The sequence below is a fragment of the Spermophilus citellus genome, assembly GCF_964194105.1.
Source record: "Spermophilus citellus genome assembly, chromosome: 6".
Lineage (NCBI taxonomy): Eukaryota > Metazoa > Chordata > Mammalia > Rodentia > Sciuridae > Spermophilus > Spermophilus citellus.
Window position 1 is genome coordinate 22,769,402 of NC_138187.1, and position 21,309 is coordinate 22,790,710.

A 21,309-nucleotide genomic window follows, 5' to 3' on the forward strand; every position below is an offset into this window, starting at 1 on the left:
ACAACTATGGAAAGCAGCATGGAGATTACTCAGAAAACCTGGACTGGAAACACCATTTGACCCAGTTATCCCACTTCTAGGTTTATACCTGAAAGACTTAAAATCAGCAGACTATTGTGACATGGTCATATCAATGTTTATAGTAGCCTAATTCATAATAGCTAAGCTATGGAACAAACTTAGGTGCCCTTCAACAGATGAAAGTATAAAGAAAATGTGGTACATACACGATGGAATGTTACTCAGCATTAAAAGAGAAAAAATCATGGCATTTGCAAGTAAATGGATGGAGTTGGAGAATATCATGATAAGTGAAATAAGCCAATCCCAAAAAAAACAAAGGCTGAATGTTCTGACATGTAGATGCTGACTCTCTCAATAGGTGGTGGGAAGGAGTGGAGGTTCAGCAGATTGTATGGGGTGGAGAGAGGAAGGATGGGAATGAGAAATAAATACAATGAATCTGACATAATTTTCCTATGTTCATGTATGAATACAACTCCACAATATGTACAACCACAAAAATGGAAAGTTATACTCCATGTATATATGATATATCAAAATATATTCTACTGTCATGTATAACTAAAAAGAACAAATTAAATTTTTTAAAAGTATTCTAGCTAGAGCAATCAAATAAGAGAAGAAAAATGAGGCTGTGGCTGGGACTCAGTAGCAGAGCACTTGCCTAGCATACATGAGGCACTGGGCTTGATCCTCAGCACCCCACATAAAAAATAAATAAATAAAATAAAGGCATTCTGTCCATCTACAATTACAAAAAAAAGTTTTAAAAAAAGAGAAGGAAATTTAACAGAAAAAGAAGAAGTCAAACTATCTCTGTTTGTTGATGACATAATTATGTACTTAGAAGACTCAAAACACTCCACCAGAAATGCAATAAAATGGCAGGACACAAGATCAACTTACAAAAATCAATCACTTTGTTTTGCTCCAATAATTAATCTGCTGAAAAGAAGATTGGAAGAACAATTTCATCTTCAATGGCCTCAAAAATATAAAATATTTAGCTGAGCGCAGTGGCTCACACCTAATCCCAGCAGCTGGGAGCGGGGAGGCTGAGACAGGAGGATCATTAGTTCAAAGCCAGCCTCAGCAAAAGCAAGGCACTAAGCAACTCTGTGAGACTCTGTCTCTAAATAAATTATAAAATAAGGCTGGGGATATGGCTTAGTGGCTGAGTGCCCCTGAATTCAATCCCTGGTACCCATATCTATATAATATTTGTATGCAATATTATATATAATTGTCATCACTTAATAAATATATATTATATTACACATGTATAATATTTAGGAATAAATCTAATCAAGGAAGTAAGATCTCTACAATAAAAATTATACAATACTGAAGAAAAAAATTAAAGAAGGCCTTAAAGAGGGAAAGTCATCCCCTGTTCTTGGATAGGCAGAATCAGTATTGCTTAAATGGCCATATTACCAAAAGCAACATACAGATTTAATGTGATCCTCATCAAAATATCAAGAGTGTTCTTTACAGGGGTGGAGAAAGCAGTCCTAAAATTCATGTGGAAGAATAAAAGACCCAGAATAGTTACAGCAATATTGAGAAATAAGAGCAATTCTAAACACATCACAATACCTAATCTCTAATTATGGTACAGAGCTCCAGTAACAAACACAGCCTGGTGTTGGCATAAACACAGACATAAAGACCAACAGAACAGAATAGAAAACACGGTGACATAGATACAGTCATGTCATCCTTGGCAAAGTTGCCAAGAACATATGTTGGAGACAAGACAGCCTTTGTAACAAGTGATGCTGGTGCAACAGGATAGTCAAATGTAGAAGAAGGAAATTAGACCCCTATTTCTCACCTGCACAAGTCACATCAAAGTGGAGCAAAGGCCTGGGAGTTAAACCAGAAACCTGTAACTGCTGGAAGAGAACAGGCTCAACACTCCAACATGCTGGCACACGCACCAACTTCCTTAACAAGACCCATAAAACTCAAGAAATAAAACCAAGAATCATTAAGTGGAATGCCATCAAATTAAAAAGCTTCTGCACAGCAAAGAAAACAATAATGTGAAGAGAGAGCATCCAGAATGGGAGAAAATCCTTGCCAGCGATTCCTCTGGTGGTAGTAATAACCAAAAAAGAAAGAATTCAACTATTTAAAACCTAAAAGAAAAAGAAAACCCACTCAAAAAAAGTAAACTATTCAGCCATTGTTAAAAATAAAATTCTGCCATTTGCAACAAAATGGATGGGACTAGAAGATACTATATAAAGTTAAATTATTATTAAGATATAGAAAGACAAGTATTACATGTTTTCTCTCAAACTGAAGGTAAAGTAGCAACTACTAGAACTTCAGGGGGAATTAGGGATTTCAAGATGTTTAATAAGGCTACCAAAATTCAGTTAGATGGGAGGAATAACTTATGATATTACACATCAACATGGAAAAAAAGAATGAAATTAAAAGATAAAGTATTATTATAATTTATCATAAAAAGAAAACTCAATCTAAAAATGAGCAAAGGCTATGAATAGACTTTTCTCCCAGGAATATACACAAACATGCATAAGCCTATGAAAAAAAGGTCTACATCTTTAGTTTTTAGGAAATGAAAATTAAAGCCACAGATGGTATCCACTTCATTCCTACTGGCTTAGCTATACTAAAATCAGACAGTGGCAATCAGGGCAAGGGAATGAAGGAATTGTAACTCCTGGTGGGATTATAAGTGGGTGGAGGTATATTTTAAATCAACCTAGCAGTTCTTCAAGTGATTGAACCGTTTCCAACAACTCTGTTACTAGGCAAAATACATACCCAAGAGAAATAAAAACATTCCCACATTACCCTAGGTACATGTACAACTGCACACATGGTGTGACACTACATCGTGTAACATCAGAGAAATGAAAAGTTGTGCAGCAATTGTGTACAATGAATCAAAATGCAATTTGCTGTCATATATACCTCATTAAAATAAATAATTTTTTTTAAATTCCCACACAAATACCTCTGCACCAATGTCCATAGCAACATTCTTTTTAATAGCCAAAATGTGGAATAAACTCAAATATCCATTCAACTGATGAATGGGTAAAAATGTGATATATCCATACAATGATGTTTGGCCACAGGAAGGAATGAATACATGCTGCAATACTGATAGACCTTTAAAACATTATCCTACGAGAAAGAAGACTAATATAAAAAGTGACATATGTGATTCCATTCATGTAAAATGTTCAAAACAGAGGAATCTGCCTATGGAAATACAATGTAAGTTAGTGGTTGCTCAGAAATGGGCAGGAAAGGTAGAGCTGGGGGGTAAGTAGAAGAAGAGCTAATATATATGGGATTTCTTTTTAAAGTGATAAAAAATGTTCTAAATCTGTCAAAATGGCTGCATAGATCTGCAAGTAAATATCTCTGAATTATAGAAATTAAGTGGGCGAGCTGTGTGATATTACACTAAATCTAAATAAAGATGCTAAAAATTAATTGATTCTTGGCAAAATTTTTCAAAATCAGGAAAATAAAACATTCCCCCACTCTGGATTTTAGAAATATATAATATGATTTTTCATATATATAGTATATATGATTTATTGTCTCTGTAATTTACAGGTAATTGTCTTTTTCTAATAGTGTAACAGAAATTGTACTTCATTTCCACCTTTAAAACAGATTTATTAGGGCTGGGGCTGGAGCTCAGCGGTAGAGTGCTCGCCTGGCATGTGTGAGGCACTGGGTTCAATCCTCTGCACCACATGAAACAAATAAAAAATAAAGGTATGTGGCCACTTACAGCTTTTTATATATATATATATATATATATACACACACACACACACACACACACACACACACATACACATATAAACACATACACACACAGAATTATTATTCAACAACTAGGAGCTTACAGTTGAGGAGTTTGCTTGAACGGTAGTTTCATCATCTGATGGGAACTGATATATCTGGATGTTATTGCTGATCAATTCATTCATTATCTTACTCTTAAACTTCTGTAAGTCGTTTTTAGAAATTGTGTCTGCTTTAGCAATCAATGGTATAATGTTCACCTACAAAGAAGGAAGACAAAATTTGACCTTGAATATTTGTTGTTCATTCTGTAGTTTTCACAGTCTAAATCTCACAGGCTCTGGAAATAAATCTGTGTAACTGCATAATCACTGGCTGTCAATTCTTCCTTACAAAATTGTTTCCCAAAGTCTCAATTTTATTTCTCTTTTAAACTCTTTTACACTTCCAACACATTTGAAGTTAGTAAAGTTTAAGCAATAGAATCAGATGGACTGTTTACTTTGTTATCAGTTTTATTTCTTATTAAACAGAGTTAAAAAAGAGCAAGACACTTTTCATTAAAATTGAGGAAAGGATGGAATTTTCCTTTCATCTGTCAATCATGCAATCACCGATGGATACAAATTAATCAGTCTCCCATTTTTACACATTCTTGTCCTACCTATATGCCCCTGAAGATAGATTTGCTTATATTTTTCAAACACCACATGAAAATAATGTAGATATTTTTTGGTTACCAAACTTTTTTTTAAAAAGAGAGAGTGAGAGAGGAGAGAGAGAGAGAGAATTTTTAATATTTATTTTTTAGTTCTCGGCAGACACAACATCCCTGGTGGTATGTGGTGCTGAGGATGGAACCCGGGCCGCACGCATGCCAGGCGAGCGCGCTACCGCTTGAGCCACATCCCCAGCCCTGGTTACCAAACTTTATTGGCCAACTTGCATGTGTGTTGGCGCGGGGGGGGGGGGGGGGGGGATGTGTGTGTGACAGAGAGAGAGTAGGAAGACCTCACTAACAAACATGTACAATAATAATTTGCATAAAGAAATTATTTCCACATTTGAGTCAAATTTCTGCATATTTGAGTTTGAATTTTTACTTAAAAGCATTTTCCTAGTTATATAAAATGATCACAATTTTCTTCATGTATTTACATTCAAATAACTTTGTAGGAAATAACAATATGAAAAATTCAAAAGTATATGATATTACTGTTAAAATATCTTGTTAAATCATATCTGCACATGTTAAAATCTATATAGTATAAATAAATGAATATCAGTTTTAGGTAGAATGCTTGGATTTCTCAAAGCACACCATTTTTAATTCCTGGAGAAAATCCAAGGTTTTAATATTATAACATAGATGTTCAAATTTTGGAATGGTTTCAATATGTACAAATAATATTTTCCAGAGTAAAGAGCAGATAATTGGTGGTAGATTCAAGTCTAAAGTGAAGTTTTGGAATTGTGTTGGTAAGGAAACTTGGAAAAGACATTTTGTTGTGACAGTAAATGATCCATTTATGAAAATGGAAACTTTCTATGTCAGCAATTCCCAGGTGTTCATGTTCAGTGAAGAAAACACACTATGACACAGAGAACTTAAAGCCTGGAAGGGAACACCAGGAATGAACAGTCATCTTTACCCATCTGTTTAGCAACTGTACCTGTCAAAGCTAGAGATTTCCCGCACCTGTAAAACAGCCTGAAATAACAGATCACCACAGAGTTAAATAAAAAATGGTGTCCTAGACTATGAATGTACTTTTAATCAATAAACTGAGGAAGATCTTAATTTCAGCAGAAATTTAATTTCTTTAACTTGATGTTATTTGAGATTATATACAAAGTTTTATCCAGACTGAACAATACTTAACAAAAGTTAAGACTTTTTCAGATAAAAAGAACCCAAATTTAGGGATTTTTCTCTGATCAGTTGGATAAAATTAAAGACACTATGTTTCACCAGAGCTGAGTGAAAAAAAAAAAAAACTAATGAGATAGCTTCATTCATTTATATATATATATATATATATATATATATATATATATATATATATATAATCTCTATTTTAAAAATACCTTTAAATTTAATACTCTCACATAAGAATTGTACAAATAGAGGAAGAAATCAAAGTGTGGTAATTTTCCCAAAGCCACACTCATTAGCAGGGTGGGGTCAGATGTTGAAATGAAAAAGCTTTAAACCCCCACCCGTGATTTAAACCCCAGCCACTGGAGACAAGGTCACAGAAAGCTAACGAAGTAAAGCAAGTGTTTAAACCTGCACTGACCGCAAACCTGGGAGATTTATCATTTATTAATCTACTTGTGATACTGGGGGTTGAGCCTAGGGGTGCTCTTCCACAAAGCTTTGTCAACAGCCCATTTTTATTTTTTCTAACTTTGAGACAGGGTCTTGCTAGGTTGTCCAGGCTGGCCTCAAACATGTCCTCTCACCTCCGCCTCCAGAGTCACTGCAATTCCAGGTGCACACCACCAAACCCTGCTGTGAACTTGGTGTATTCATTACATGTCTCCCATAAGACTACAGAGTTGTATGCTGTGGTTTTTATATTCATCTAATAAAACATTTTCCACAATTTTAAACTAAACTATGAAAAACTAATAAATTGTTAGAGAATTTAGTCAAATAAAAAGGGCTTATAAATGTCCTCAGTACTTTTCTAAAGCCTTGTGGATAAGCAGACTATTAGCATGAAGCCACTTGTGTCCCAAGCTCTTGCTAGAAAAAGCATGTCTTTTTGGCTCTTTACTTCCTTTCTGATGCACACATGGACTTGCATTCTTTTTTTTTTTAAAGAGAGAGAATTTTTTAATATTTATTTTTTAGTTTTTCGGTAGACACAACATCTTTGTTTGTATGTGGTGCTGAGGGTCGAACCCGGACCGCACGCATGCCAGGCGTGAGCGCGCTACCGCTGGAGCCACATCCCCAGCCCTGGACTTGCATTCTGAATCCCCTCTGGAAATGCTTGTGTGCAGAATCATGCATGACAAGCCGCACCACTCAAAGATTACAGGATTGTTTTATACCACTACACAGTAAACTCAATTTCAAAAATGTAGGCAAGCAGACAGGATCCAAACTAGAATTTAATCACAAAAAAAATGTTAACTAAAGCTTCATTTTGAGTTTTTACATACATCTCCCCTTCTATTTATGATTTTTTAATTAAATGTATATGGAACATAAACTAAAGTGACAATTAATTAAATATTGAATTTTCTCTACCCACTAAATGCATGTTCTGAAGCCCCAATACTCTGTACCTCAGGATGGGACTGTAATTATAGATAGAGCTTTAAGAGGTGATTAAATAAAGAGGCTGTTATGGTAGCATATAACCTGATTTGACAGATGTCCTCATAAGAAACTTGGACATACAGAGGCCAGCCGAAAGATCGTGATGATTAAGAGGTGGGCTTGCCAGCCAAGAAGATGGGTTTCAGAGGAAGCAGGACCGCAGGGAGGGGGTGGCCTCCAGGAAGGTGGAGATATGACCTTCCACTGCTTAAACCAGCTTGCAGCGTTGGGGCCTGAATCCCCCGCCAACCAGTGCGAACACCTTAGAACAAAAGGCTATTAACCTGCTTTCGCATGCATTCAATATGCTTCCAAATGTCATCATCTCACAATAAACCTTAAACCTGGAAGCCCGAGGGAGCTGCCCACGCACCACACCTTGCTGTCGATGCTCTTCATGGTCAGCAGGTCCAGCGACTTGAGCGAGTGCCCCGTTGGAGAGATGAAGTACAGGCACACGTGCACGCGGGTGTCGTGGTACTCAAAGAAGGAGCGCTTGATCCGCAACTCCTCCTGAAGGAAGGCCTCGAACTGAGCATCTATGTAGTCGACCACGGGTTGGTAGCTAAAAGACAGTCGTTTAGATGCAGGATCACAGAGGGAACCAACCTGATCTGCTTTCACCAGTTCATAAACAGTTAGATTTGTACTCTAAATCCTATGCTACCTTATGCATCAGTGAAGAGGAGTCGGCTGGGGCAGCCCCAGGGGTGTGGCTAGGTGGTACAGGGCAGGGCGGGGGAGTCCCTAAGCTCCATCCCCAGCTTCAGAAGATGAAAGAAAAAAGAAAACAATTCCATGCCAGAAACAGGACCCGTGCCTTCCATAGCTTAAATTGAAAAACGATCTATTCAATGCAATCCCAATCAGAAACGAAATTCTTATATGTTTATGTACACAGAAATGCAAAACAGCCAGAATGTCAAGACACATTGAAGAAAACCGATACAGTCTCCAGACATCCGGTGGTCTTCCGAAGCCAAAATGTTACCCAGTGTGGTTGGTACCAAAGAGGATGAGATAGAGGCCCAAGGAAAAACAGCTTGGATGTGACAGAACACGATATGTCCTGACTGAAATAGCTTTTTACACCTGCAGAACTACACTGAAAGAGCCACACTTGCTGTATGGGGAGTTTAAGAGGGCAAACTAAGTAAATAAACCAGGGTGACCCAAATAAGAAGGGAGCGAGGGAAGGATATGGGGGCCCCATAGATCAGGTGTGTTTGGCTAGGTTTAGGAAATGACACAGATATCAGAAATATTTGGGGTTTTGTTTGGAAATAACTAGGCCCGTGTCCACAGTACTTCCCTATGGGAAGATGAGAAAACCTGAATGAGAAGAAGGCAGAGGAATCGCCTTCCATCCTCCAGCCAAAATGAGTGTAAATGCCAGGCTACTTTTTACAGCTTTGAATTTGGGCATCCAGGTTTGATGAAATATCTATTATTAAATAAATAAAATACCAGGAATTTCCATAGTCAGGAGAGGGAATAGGGAAGAATGAAAGAATTTTGGATTATGCAGAAGAGAGTGAGAGAAGGGGGAGGAACTGTGTGAGGATGGCCTTGGGTCTGAGCCTAACAACTCCATTTTAAAAACTCCAGTTTGAAACCTGCAGTCTCACCAGGCACACCCACAGAGCCCTCCAGTATGGCCCTCAGACACAAACAAGTCATTTCCCCTACACCCAATAAACTCAGAGTGAAGCCTCCAGCAGGCTGTCCTCACCTGATAAAAGGGAAAAGAGAAAAGAACAGGGTGGGGACCACCAGACCAGATGTTTTAACCCCAGGGTAAATGATGTCACAGAGAAATCCGGTGATAACTGATAAGGATTGAAAGGGGAGTCAAAAGCCCCAAAATTTAGTATAAATAATAGAGAAAATGAACAGATATTCAGCCAGCCAATACTGATACACACAAGCTGGAGAGCCTGATGAGGACCTGGACTGACATCCCATCATTTGTCATCGTTTGCTGATCCTCTGCATGGTCCTCACCGCCCTCAAACTCTACAGCCACATCTTGACCCTGGTGAGAGCCACAACTTCTCCCTAGGACCACCTCCTCAGGCGGCCACCAGCTCCACCCCAAGAGAAGCCTGCCTTGGTTCCAGACCTGATCACCACGGTCTGAGTGAGTGTACATCTGCTGGACTTATAGCCTAAGGCTTGAGACTTTTGATCTGACACATGAACTTAGCATGGAGAAGGAAAGTCCGTCACAAGTCTGTCATGATTAAGTGTGTTTGCAACGCTTAGAATTCATTAATCTAGAATTGTTTGCTGTGAATTAATTAATCTAGAAATGTTTGCTGGGAATTAATTAATCTAGAATTGTCTGCTGTGAAACGATTATGTCTATTGCAGTGCTTAGCATTAAGGATTGTCGTTTTCTTGATTAAGAACCTACAGATGAAATTGTATTGAGTGATTTGATGAATAAAGCATTGAAAAGGGCAAAAGCATGTGGACATTCTTTATTTCTCCCCCTCCACTGCTTAAGTTGCACCTTTTTCCCATTTCGACAGGCTGTGGGGATGGGAAAGATGGTGAAATGAGACATACATTACTACCGTGTATACATGTATGATTACACTACTGGAGTGACTCTGAACAATGTTCAGCCAGAGGAAGAAGCTGTGCCCCATTTGTGTACAATGTGTCAAAATGCATCCTACTTTCATGTATAACTAATGAAAATAAAATTTTTAAAAAAAATTTTTTTTAAAAATAAATAAATACTAGGAATTTTATAACTGGCATGAAAACAAAAATAAAATAAAAGTTATATCCTCTTTTAAAATATCAACCAAATTGTAGGAGAAATATAAAATAGAGTACAAAATACAAAAATAAAGCTATTTTATCAAATAAATAATTAAAGTGTAGAGAAAGGTACTGGGAAGGAAAACACAGCAAAGTAATTATGTAAGACAGCTTTATCTGAACACAAGGTAAAAACAAAAAGAACTATAAATTAATACCATATTTAGTATCTTTACATTTCATATGAAATGGACTAATAATTTTAACACTAATTTATATACACGATAATGAAGTCAGATTTAAAGATGTGTAGTTAGTGTAGCTAGATAAATCGGGTCTGATACCGAGTCTAATAAAGAAAATGAAGTCGGATCTGAGCCCGGAGAAATCAGAACTACACCTGGGAGATTGAAATGTTAATGTCCCTAAGCTAAAGAACTATTAATGAAGTAGCTCCCAGCAAATAGGGAGGTCTGATCAAATCCCCCTAGGCCCTTTCTGCCCAGGTCTCTCCCCATTGGCCCAACTATTTTCCACCTTTTGGCCTTCCCACTCGATCTCCCAACCCAGGCAGGATAGAGGGAAATAAGCAAGATAAAGGACAGAAATGTAGGAAAACAAAAGAAGACCTTAGATATAAAGGGATAAGAGCTCAGATCCCTTTGGGGGGGGGGGGGTCTTCTGTGCTATCCTTTTTTTTTTTCCCCCAGAGAGAGAGAATTTTTTTTTTTGAGAGAGAATTTTTTTAATATTTATTTTTTAGTTTTCGGTGGACACAACGTCTTTATTTTTTTATTTTTTTATTTTTATGTTGTGCTGAGGATCGAACCCAGGGCCCCACACATGCCAGGTGAGCATGTTACCGCTTGAGCCATATCCCCAGCCCCTCTCCTATTCTTTAATAAAGCCTTTTACTTTCCACTCTACACTTTCCTCGGGTGTTTCTCTGGTGTTATACAGCATTCTGGGAAGCAAGGACTCTCCTGGTAACCAGCAGTATCAATAGAGTGAAATGGATAAGTAAATACCTCAGTCTTAACTTTGCCATATACACAAGTCTGGATATCTGCCACATAGCATGATGACCATGGGCAACATGTTCTGGGATGTACCTGCAGTTGGCTGGGACAGCAGACCCTAAGGTCTCCTCACGCACATGTTAACTATGTGAGATGACGACTATGGTGATTATCTTGACTGCACTGATCATTTCAAATGTGCACACATATCAATCACCAATGTGTGTGATAGAGCTATAAATTAGCTAAATCCCATTGAAGGATTGGCTGGAGCCTACAAAGCCCAGCAGTGTTCGCCCTACAATAGGAGCCAAGACTGTACCCTAGCCCAACAGTGGGAACTACTGTACACCACATCCCTGCATAAAGAGAGTCAATGCTGGGGCCCACTGCCACACCTATCCCTTTCCCTTGCTTCCACTTGAAGACCCCTCTTAACAAGTGACACCTCATACCCAAGGCAAGTCACCACCACACTGTCCACCCTGGGTCCAAGCTGTGAAGAGCTTCTCTATGCCCCAGGATGGCAATCAATGCTAATCCCTGTCCCTCACCCCAGCTCCCCAGAATACAGGTCTTGAGATGTGCACTATCATTTTGGAGACCAAGCAGATGTGGGGCTCCCCGAGCTCAAAAATTAGAATTTGGACTATGCTGTGCAAAACCAGCCTAAGGACCACAAAAACCATTGCTTTGCAGGAGCAGAGCTGAACCTTAGATTCTCAGCTGCTGATGAGAAACTGATGTGACTCCATTATAAAAAAAAAAAAAATTAAACCAGCGTCTACCTCAAGGCCTGTCCAAAGTGACTCTTGTCCTTGGAAAAACCCACAGAGCATTCTTAGTCACTAGCCACCCTGCTGAGTTGTTTGTCTGTTAACAGGAGAGATCTGCAGCGCCAAGTGTCCCTGACTCAGTTACGCTAGTGCCTGGAAAGACCAAAGAATGTTTGAGGCCTAAATGCCTGACCTTGAAGACTCATAACAACCCCCTAGCAACTACCATCAGTGGAAGAAAGGGAAAATACTTGGAATGCCAGGTGACACACACACACACACACACACACCCCACCCCACCCCCGTAGCCTCAGCGATTGATAACATGTTAGGAAACCATGTAGTTTAGCATGTACACCTCTCACGGATTAAACCAATCAGTTCAAACGAATCCACCTCTTGTACTAATCAATCACCCCTACCCAACTTGTTCCCCACAATGAATATAGTAATCAATGCTAAGAGTTGTTTTTGATTTTCCCACGGTATGGACTGATTTACTGTGTGATGCTTAGAGTATCCCAAAAAAAACTATAAAATCTCACTGAACAAAGGACCAGGACTCACTCCTCGAAACCGCTGCATCGGAAACGGTTGTGAGTCCAGGCTCTTGCTTGCAATAAAGACCCTGTGTGCTTGCATCAGATTGGGCTTCTGATGATCTTTTAGGGTCCTCCAAATCTGGCATTACACTGACACATTTTTCGACCTCCAAAAAGAGATCCCTTGGGTCCCACCAAGCATTCCAAAACCGAAATGAGGTGCCATATGTTCCACAGAAGCAATGTCACCACCACCACAATGTTCCTTATCACTAGGATGTGAAGTCCAGATATTTCCACAAGAGCAGGATCCCAGCTATCCCTGCGCTCTGCCTGGAGACCAGGGAACTGAGCCCACTGAAGCTAGATCTCATCAATGCCATGTGCAGGTAGAGCAGGAATGGTAGGAATACAGGAAAAGATGGCAGGCATACACCATAGCCAGAAAAGGCAGAGAAAGAATGGTCTTGAGCCCAGGTGGAGTTGGGCTGATTCTGGCTTCTGGATTGTAGAAATGTGGGAAATGGGGTGTGTGTCTTGAGCCTCTTGTGGATAGAATTTGGATGCAGCACTGAAGCGACTTCCTCAGGATGGCGTGAGTCTTCCTCCATAATGCAGCAAACCCTGCCCTCTACCTTCAGCATACCAACACTAGTGTTTTTAAATGCTTTCAGATCAATTATTTTGGTGATACTAGTTTTCCAAATATAAACTGCTACTTAAGGCAACATGCGTTCTGCTTCTGCCCCTCCTCTAAATTTCGCCCAAGTCTTTTTCACATTTATGTTATAACTTGAGTGTCAGTTCATAGCCTTCAACAGTGGAGTGCTGGTGAACATGCATCTCTGGAGGGAAAGATGCAGACTAGCAGAACTAGTGCTGCCTCATGATTTCAAGCCACTCACTGTGCCACTGAGAGGGTGGGGTCTAATGTGTACTCACCATCAGCAGGTCGTAGCCTCCACACATCCCCGGCCATGGCACACTAAACTAGCCACCAGGAAGCCCACCTTTCTCTAAAACTCACTTTAAACAAGTAGGAGCGTCACATATGATCATTAATGAACAGACATTTCAGAAAGGAGTATGAAATAAAATTCTATGCTATGACACAATTTATTTCCTCCTATAATGGATATAAAAATCTAGTAGAACACTCATACATTACTGGTGGAACTGTAAATTCATGCAACCACTCTGGAAAGAAGTATAAAGATTCCTCAAAAAAACTAGGCATGGAACCACTATTTGACCAAGTTATCCTACTCCACAGAATAAACCCAAAGGGCTCAAAATCATCATACTACAGTGACATAGCCATATCAATGTTTATAGCAGGTCAATTCACAATAGCCAAGCTTCAACAGATGAATGGATAAAGAAAATGTGGTATTTATACACAATGAAATACTACTCGGATAAAGAAAATGAAATATTACTCAGCCTTAAAAAAGAATGACTTTATGACATTTGCAGTAAATGGATGGAGACTATCATGCTAAGTGAAATAAGCCAGTTCCAAAAAGCCAAAAGTCCAATGCTTTCTCTGATATGTGGATGCTAACCTACAGTAAGGTTGGGGGTAGGGGAAATAGAAGTCCAGTAGATTAGACAGAGGGGAATGAAGAAAAGGGAGGGAGGATAGGAAAAAGAAACTCAGTGGAATGAATCTGACATAACTTTCCAATGTACAGAGATGAATACACCACAGTGAATCCCACCATCATGCACATCCTCAAGAATGGGGTCCTAATTAGAATAAATATATTCCATGCTTGTATAATTATATCAAAATGGATTCTACTGTCATGTATTAAAAAAATCAATAAAAAAGAAAAAGGACTATAAAAAGTCTTTATTTTCTGAAAGGAGGTAAAACTTATAGAAACCACATAAACAAATGTTTGCTATAATTCATTCAAAAATTTTATAAAAATTAGACAAATGGATATATAAAAGTATCAGTTCCATAAAAACATTAATTAGAAAAGAATTAAGAAAGGTGTCAGTTACCTTAGAAGAATGTTACAATTTAGTCAAGGACAAAGAAAGCAGGTTCCTTCAAGTACAAAAGTCATTATAATTTTTTGAATTTTTTTATTTGTTTTAATTAGTTATACATGACAGTAGACTGCATTCATGCACTTTGATATATCATAATAGATGGGATATAATTTCCCACTTTTCTGAGTGTACCTGTTGTAGAATCACTTTGGTCATGCTGTCAGATATATACATAAAGTAATAATGTTTGTTTCATTCTACTGTCCTTCCTGTCCACACCCCTCCCCTCCCTTCCCTCTACCTAATCTAAGGTAACTCTGTGGGAGTACCAAAGCCATTATAATTAACACAAGAAGACACCCACCTGGCCTCCTTGTTTATCTGATCTCCATACCCCACCGTCTTCACAACTGTCAGTTTCAGTTGAACCTTGCTTTCCTGAAGTTCATATGTCTGAATTTTGAGTCCAACATTCGAATAAAAATGTGAGGATTTTTTATCTTTCAAATTAGTATTAAACAACGTATTAATCAGTGTTGATTTTCCAATTCCAGTTTCTCCTGTAACCAACATAGAGAGGTCATCACAGTGGCATAAGACGGGTTAGCAGGGACACTGAACACCATAGTGGCTGGAAGGGGCCCTCAAGCCTATAAAAGTCAAACTCAGAGCAAAGTGGACGATGGCCAGGGGCTGGGAAAGGGCCGGGAGAGGGGCTGGGAGAGGGCTGGGAGGGGGTACTGGGAAGGCGGACTGGGAGAGGGGCTGGGAAAAGGGCTGGGAGAGGGGTTGAGAGGGGGCTGGGAGGGGGGACTGGAAAGGGGAACTGGGAGAGGGGCTAGGAGAGGGGGCTGGGAGAGGGGACTGGGAGAGGAGAGAGGGTGTGGGGGTCCTAGGGAGAGAACCCTGGCAGAAGGCTGGGAGAGGCTGAAGCACCGCTGACCACTGAAGCACACACTTCAGAGAAGAGAAGCATCTGTGAGAGTAACCTTCCAGCAGGAAGGCCATAGTTAACAGGAAGGTATTGTGTCTCAAAATAACTCAAAGAAAAACTTCAATGTCTCACAATGGAAACTAATAGGTAAATGAGATGATGACTTTGTTACTTAGCTTAATTTAATCATTCTGATATTCATATATCAAAACTCCACATTGTACTCTATAAATGTATATAATTTGTTAATTGAAAATTATATTAATCTTAATAAATGGTCCCAAATACTTGAAAGACAAATGTCTCTGGAAGTGGATGTGCTAGTCATGATTCCTTTCTTCATGGACACAGAAGAGAAAGAAAATACACACTAACCTACTACACTTAAAATTCTGAAACCTTTAAAATTTGACATAGGCTAAGGAGTGGGAAACTGATACAAAATAACAAAATATTCCTAACAGAATCAGTATGATGAAGTTTAAGTCGAAATGAAGATGAGAAAAGAGGAAACAGGTCGGTTATGGTGTCTGGCACTTACCCACACAGAGAATATTGAAAGAGAACCCTTGATGGATGGATCTGTTCACCAGCTGGTAGGGCAGACACTCGAAACCAAAATGCCCAATGGTGGTCAAGCAACGGATATTTTCTTTTTGCTTTAAGAAAAGAAAAATTTTTAAGTTTTCAATTAGAAGAGGAAACAAAACCATTTGAAAGAACAATAATGATAACATGAAGGAAAATAGAATTATCACTTGATTATCACGCCTCAGACTCTCAAAATGGAAATGTATTCAGTAAGCTTGTGCAAAAGGAAGTCTGTGCAGAAACACAGATATTGCCACAATTGTCACAAATTAACTAAATCTAGCTCCAATCACAAAAAAAGACACATTTCTAAATTTAAAAAGAAATAGGGAAAGAAGCAAATGCCTCACAAAACCCCAACCTGTTATTCTAAAACAATAATTTTTTCTACTAACAAGAAAAACTTTAAAATTCTTTTTCTTTCAGTGTGTTGATATATTAGGATTTAACATATATATATATATATATATATATATATATAATTATATATATATATATATATAATTATATATATATATATATATACACTTAACACATGTTTACATATGTAAAGTAACCAAAATCAATTTGAAATTTAAATAAAACAAATCAAATCACTTTTGCCTCAAATGGCCAGCTAGGCCGCTCCATGCCTTAGCCATGCAGAGGGTGCTGCCCAGGACAGGGAGTGCTCACTGTCCCTTGATAGTCAGGAAGGGACAGCTGGGTCCTGTGGCAGGTCTACTTTCAGCTTTGGGAGCATCCACAGGGGCTGTTCCAGTTCCCATTCCCACCCAAAGTGCAGGAAGCTACCTTTTCTCCACCTTGTGTCCAGCCATGGCTGTTCTGTGAGCTTTTGAAAGTGGCCACTCTAATCAGGTCAGATGGTGTCTCCTGGAGGTATTGCTTTGCATTTCCCTGACACCCAATGATATTGAGCAGTTTTCAGATATTTATTGGCCATTTGTATTTCTCCTTTGATAAAGTGTCTATTAAGATCATTTGCCTTTTTAAAATTAAATTACTTGGGTTTTGTGAAGTTTTTGAGCTATTTTTGTATTATTGACATTAACTATCTTTTGGATGATTATCTGGAACTTTTTTTTTTATATACTGGGAATGGAACCCAGGGGCACTTAACCACCGAGCCACATTCCCAGCCTGAATGAACATCTTGAAGTGTTTCCCCCATGTTTTCCTCCAGTAGTTTCAGAGTTTCAGTTCTTAATTTAAGGCTTTTGATTCTTTTTAAGTCATTTTTCTACAGGGTGACAGATAGGGACCAAGCTTAAAATGCACCTTTCCCAGCAATATGTGTCTTTCCCAGTGTTTGGCATTTCTAAGAGTCAGTTATCCTGGGTGCACGGGTTAATTTTTAGGTTCCCTTATCTGTTTCATCAGGTGCTGGGCCTGTTTTTATGCCAATAAAAACAGTTCTCATCACACTGTTCTCATCCTTTGCTGCATGGGCTAGATACTACCACTGTGATGGAAAGTGGCCGCCACCGAGGGGGCATCAGGTTTGGACAACCACAACCAGTCGTGTGAAGACTCACGCCACCTCCATGACTGAGGGCAGGTGCATCAAGCTGCACCACATCTTCAGTCTCACAACCACTTGGAAGCACAAAAGACCCTGAATAACTGAAGCTGGAAGCATCCCAATACATACAACAGAAGCCCAATAGCCAAAAGAACAGGATAGTGGCATAAAAGCAGACACAGACCAATGGAACAGAGCAAAGAACACAGAAATAAACCAATGCATCTATGCTGACTCTTCACAAAAGTGCCAAAGGCACGCATTGAAGAAAACAGACTATTCAACAAATGGTGCTGAGAAAGCTGGATATCCACATAAGGATGATTGAAACATGACCCCCACTTCTCACCCTGTGTAGAACTCACAATGAACCAGACATACAATGAGATGCAAAATGCTGAAAGTCCTGTAGGAAGACAGAACCAAAATTTTCAAAACATTGGTACAGGCACTGCTTTTCTGAACAGGACCCCCCAAAGCACAGGAAACAAAAGCAAAAACTGACAGAGTTGTGTTAAACAAAAAGCTTCTTCACAGCAAAGAAAACGAGGAGGGAAGAGACAATCTACAAAATGGGAGAAAATATTTGCCAACTATTTACCTAACAGAGTTAATATCTAAAGTATACAAAGAATAAAAAAATAGGGCTGGGAATGTGGCTCAAGCAGTAGTGCGCTCGTCTGGCGTGCGTGCGGCCCGGGTTCAATCCTCAGCACCACATACCAACAAAGATGTTGTGTCCGCCGAGAACTAAGAAATAAATATTAAAAATTCTCTCTCTCTCTCTCTCTCTCTCTCTCTCTCTCTCTCTCTCCTCTCTCACTCTCTCTTAAAAAAAAAGAGAGAGAAAATTTAAAAAAAGAATAAAAAATAACAAAAAAATCAAACAATATAATCTAAAAATGGGCAAATGATATTGGACAAATTATATTGTTATACTGTATATTGTGTGCATGTGCAAATATGCAATAACAAATCCCATCAGTATGTATGACCATAATGCACCAATAAAATGTAAAGAAAATAGAAATGGTGAAAGTGATTAGAAAAAATTAAAAATAAAAATGGGCATATTTTCTGAACAGACACTTCTCAAAAGAAGAAATACAAATGTCCAGGAAATATATGGACACTTACTCAATAGCATTAGCCATTAGGACAATGCAAATCAACCCTAAATGAGATATCATCTTGCCTTAGCAAAAATGGCTATTATCAAAAAATACAACAAATGCTGGTGAGGATGCGGAGAAAAAAGGAAACTTCATACACTGTTGGTGGAAATGTAAATTGGTCTAAACACCATGGAGAACAGCATAAATGCTCCTCCTCAAAAAGCTAAAAATAGAACTACCATATAAAGGAATTAAAGTCAGCATACCAAAGAGATGTTGTGGCATCACTATTCACAAGAGCTAAAATCTGGAATCAGTCAAGTGCTCATCCACAAATATGTGTGGATACAGAAATACAGCATACATACACAATGGAAGATAATGTGGTCCTAGAGCATGAAATCCTATCATATGTGGCAAAATGGATGGAACAGGTAGACCTCAAGTTAAACGAAATAAGCCAGACACAGAAAGATAAGTAGCACATATTCTCTCACATGTGATAGCTACAAAAAGAAAAAAGAAAAGAAAAAAATCAACCTGAACATGGAATAGTGATTCCTAAAGGTCGAAAATGGCAAGGGAGGGGCTAGGGTTGTGGCTCAGTGGTAGAGTGCTTGCCTAGCATGTGTGAGGCACTGGGTTCAATTCTCAGCACCGCATATAAAAAAATAAAATGAAGTCTATTGACAACTAAAAGCAAAAAATTTAAAAAAAATGGCAAGGGAGAGAGGGTCAACAAAGAAAGGTTCAATCTGATGAAATATCATGATGAGCAGAGTCCTCACCACAAGCCATAAATAGTGGAGCCACCAAGGACTGAACTTCTGAAACTGTGAGCCAAAGTAACCCTTTCCTCTTGTAAGCTGCTCACCTCGGGTGTTTTGTCACAGTGATGCAAAGCTGACTAGCACACCTGTTGGTAGGTTCTAGAATTTTAATTTTTCTTTGATTTTAATTAGGAATGGTCTTTTTCACTAACAAGAACAACATATATGAATGTACCACAGTGAATCTCACCATTGTGTACCTCCACAAGAAATTAATTTTAAAAAGATAACTATGGATAAATGACAGAAAGATGAGTAGAGGGAAGGGAGCAGGGGAGAGAAAGAGAAAGAGAAGTATTGGGAACTGAATCAGAATAAGACATAGTCCATGCTTTTATAATTATATCAAAATGGGTTCTACTGTTGTGTATAACTAAAAAGAACCAGTAAAAATGAAAAAAAGAAATATGTAATAAATATTTAAACCATCACTGATGTTTATGTCTAGTCAATATAAAAGACAATTCAGATTGTGACTCAGTGGTAGAGCACTTGCCTAGCATGCATGAGGCACTGGGTTCAATCCTCAACACCACATAAATGTAAAATAAAGATATTGTGTCCACCTAAAACTAAAAAATGAATATTTTTTTAAAAAAAGCCAATTCGGAAGTGAATAGCCTCTTCCACGCAGTGCTTCCGCCATGATGAACTGCCTCACCACAGACCCAAGAGTAATGGGGTCAAGCAGTTAAACTGAAACCTCCAAAACTCTGAGCCAAAATAAAACTTTTCTTTTCATTAAAAAAAAAAAAGCCAATTCATCACCAAACGTAAGAAGCCTTTCTCATCTAGAAGCAAATCAGATTACTCAGTCAATACTTAGAAACTGTACAATTTTATTGAAGTACAAGGGCAGAATTGCATTGGAAAGATATACTTAACTATATCTTCATCATTTGGTATATGTGAGGGTATGCGCTTTGTTTTTTCTGCCATGCCAGGTTGAAAGAACTGAAATGAAAAGACAAGACATTTTCAGATTTACTCACCAAGGTTAAGTTCCTAGCATGACCGGGCACAGGGAGTCCAAGACAGACACTACCACAAGTGTCAGCTTTCCATGTACACTGATGACTTGGTTCAAGTTGCAGCTGTCTTGTTAGACAGGCTTGCACATATTAAATAGCACAGCATTCAAGGTAGGACTTAGAAGAAAACATTCAGTCACAAACAGAAACATGCCAGGAAGGCTCATCTCCTTTTGAAATCAAGAGGACAAGACTGTTCTTTCTCAGAGGACTCTCTGGCCATGAGAAAGGAAAGTGGAGAACCTTGCTGAACACTGTGCTGGAGCAATGAGAAGCACACTCGGCATTGCTTAGCTTTCTGGCTCCGTGTGTTAGACGGGCCCCTGGCTGAGACTCAGGAGTATGGAGCTTGCAAAGCTTGTGGAAGCAAGGGCCTGGGGAGCTGAACCGAAGCCCCTATGTTACCAGTGCTGTGCTGGGGGCTGTGGCCTCACCTCCCCTAGTGCTGACACATTCTCCTTAGTCCTGGTCCTGGGGCAGGCAAAAACTCCACATTCAGAAACACTACATGACTTACCTGCCCAGAGCTTCAGATGTGAGCAGACACAGGCTCCACTGACTCCCCAACTGCTCTTCTTTCTTCTGCCCTCAAAAGTGGCCAGATTGATATGCCTGAGTTTGCAACAGTTGGGAACAAGGAGGGGAGGGACAAAGGACAGGCTGTGCCAGGCTTCCTGAGAACACTGTGCTACCCTATTTTTGAGTACATCACAAAGATACTCAATATGAGATACATTTTAAGGCTAATGGGTAAAACAAGAAGAAAAGCAAACTTAAAAACACTGCTCCAACCCACACTTCTTCCTTTGCTCTGCCCAAGGAGCACCCACCTCAATTTAGAAATTGGTCCTACCTTTTTCCTTGCTGTTAAGTAGGGTTCTCTAGTTAGACTGTTATGTTCTGCTGTACAGTTTATTCTCATCTAGTGTCTAGAAACTTACTGCTGGCTAGTGCAATGATCTCCAGTCCTTAACTGGAATTGATAATAAACTAAACCACTGAGAGAGA

General features: G+C 38.9%; 1 protein-coding gene across 2 annotated transcripts in view; it reads right to left on the reverse strand.

Moving 5' to 3' along the window:
- Positions 1–20,943, reverse strand: part of SEPTIN14 (septin 14) — a 55,479-nt gene extending 34,536 nt beyond the window's left edge. For both annotated transcript variants that reach the window (XM_081298382.1, XM_081298383.1), the window contains exons 1-6: positions 20,819–20,943; positions 20,156–20,224; positions 15,754–15,871; positions 14,643–14,838; positions 7,544–7,730; positions 3,933–4,091 (exon numbers count right to left, since the gene is read on the reverse strand). In XM_081298382.1, the coding sequence (XP_081154508.1) occupies positions 3,933–4,091; positions 7,544–7,730; positions 14,643–14,838; positions 15,754–15,871; positions 20,156–20,209 (714 nt within the window). In that variant the 5' untranslated portion in view covers positions 20,210–20,224; positions 20,819–20,943. The remainder of the gene's footprint in view (positions 1–3,932; positions 4,092–7,543; positions 7,731–14,642; positions 14,839–15,753; positions 15,872–20,155; positions 20,225–20,818) is intronic.
- Positions 20,944–21,309: the final 366 nt, after the last annotated feature.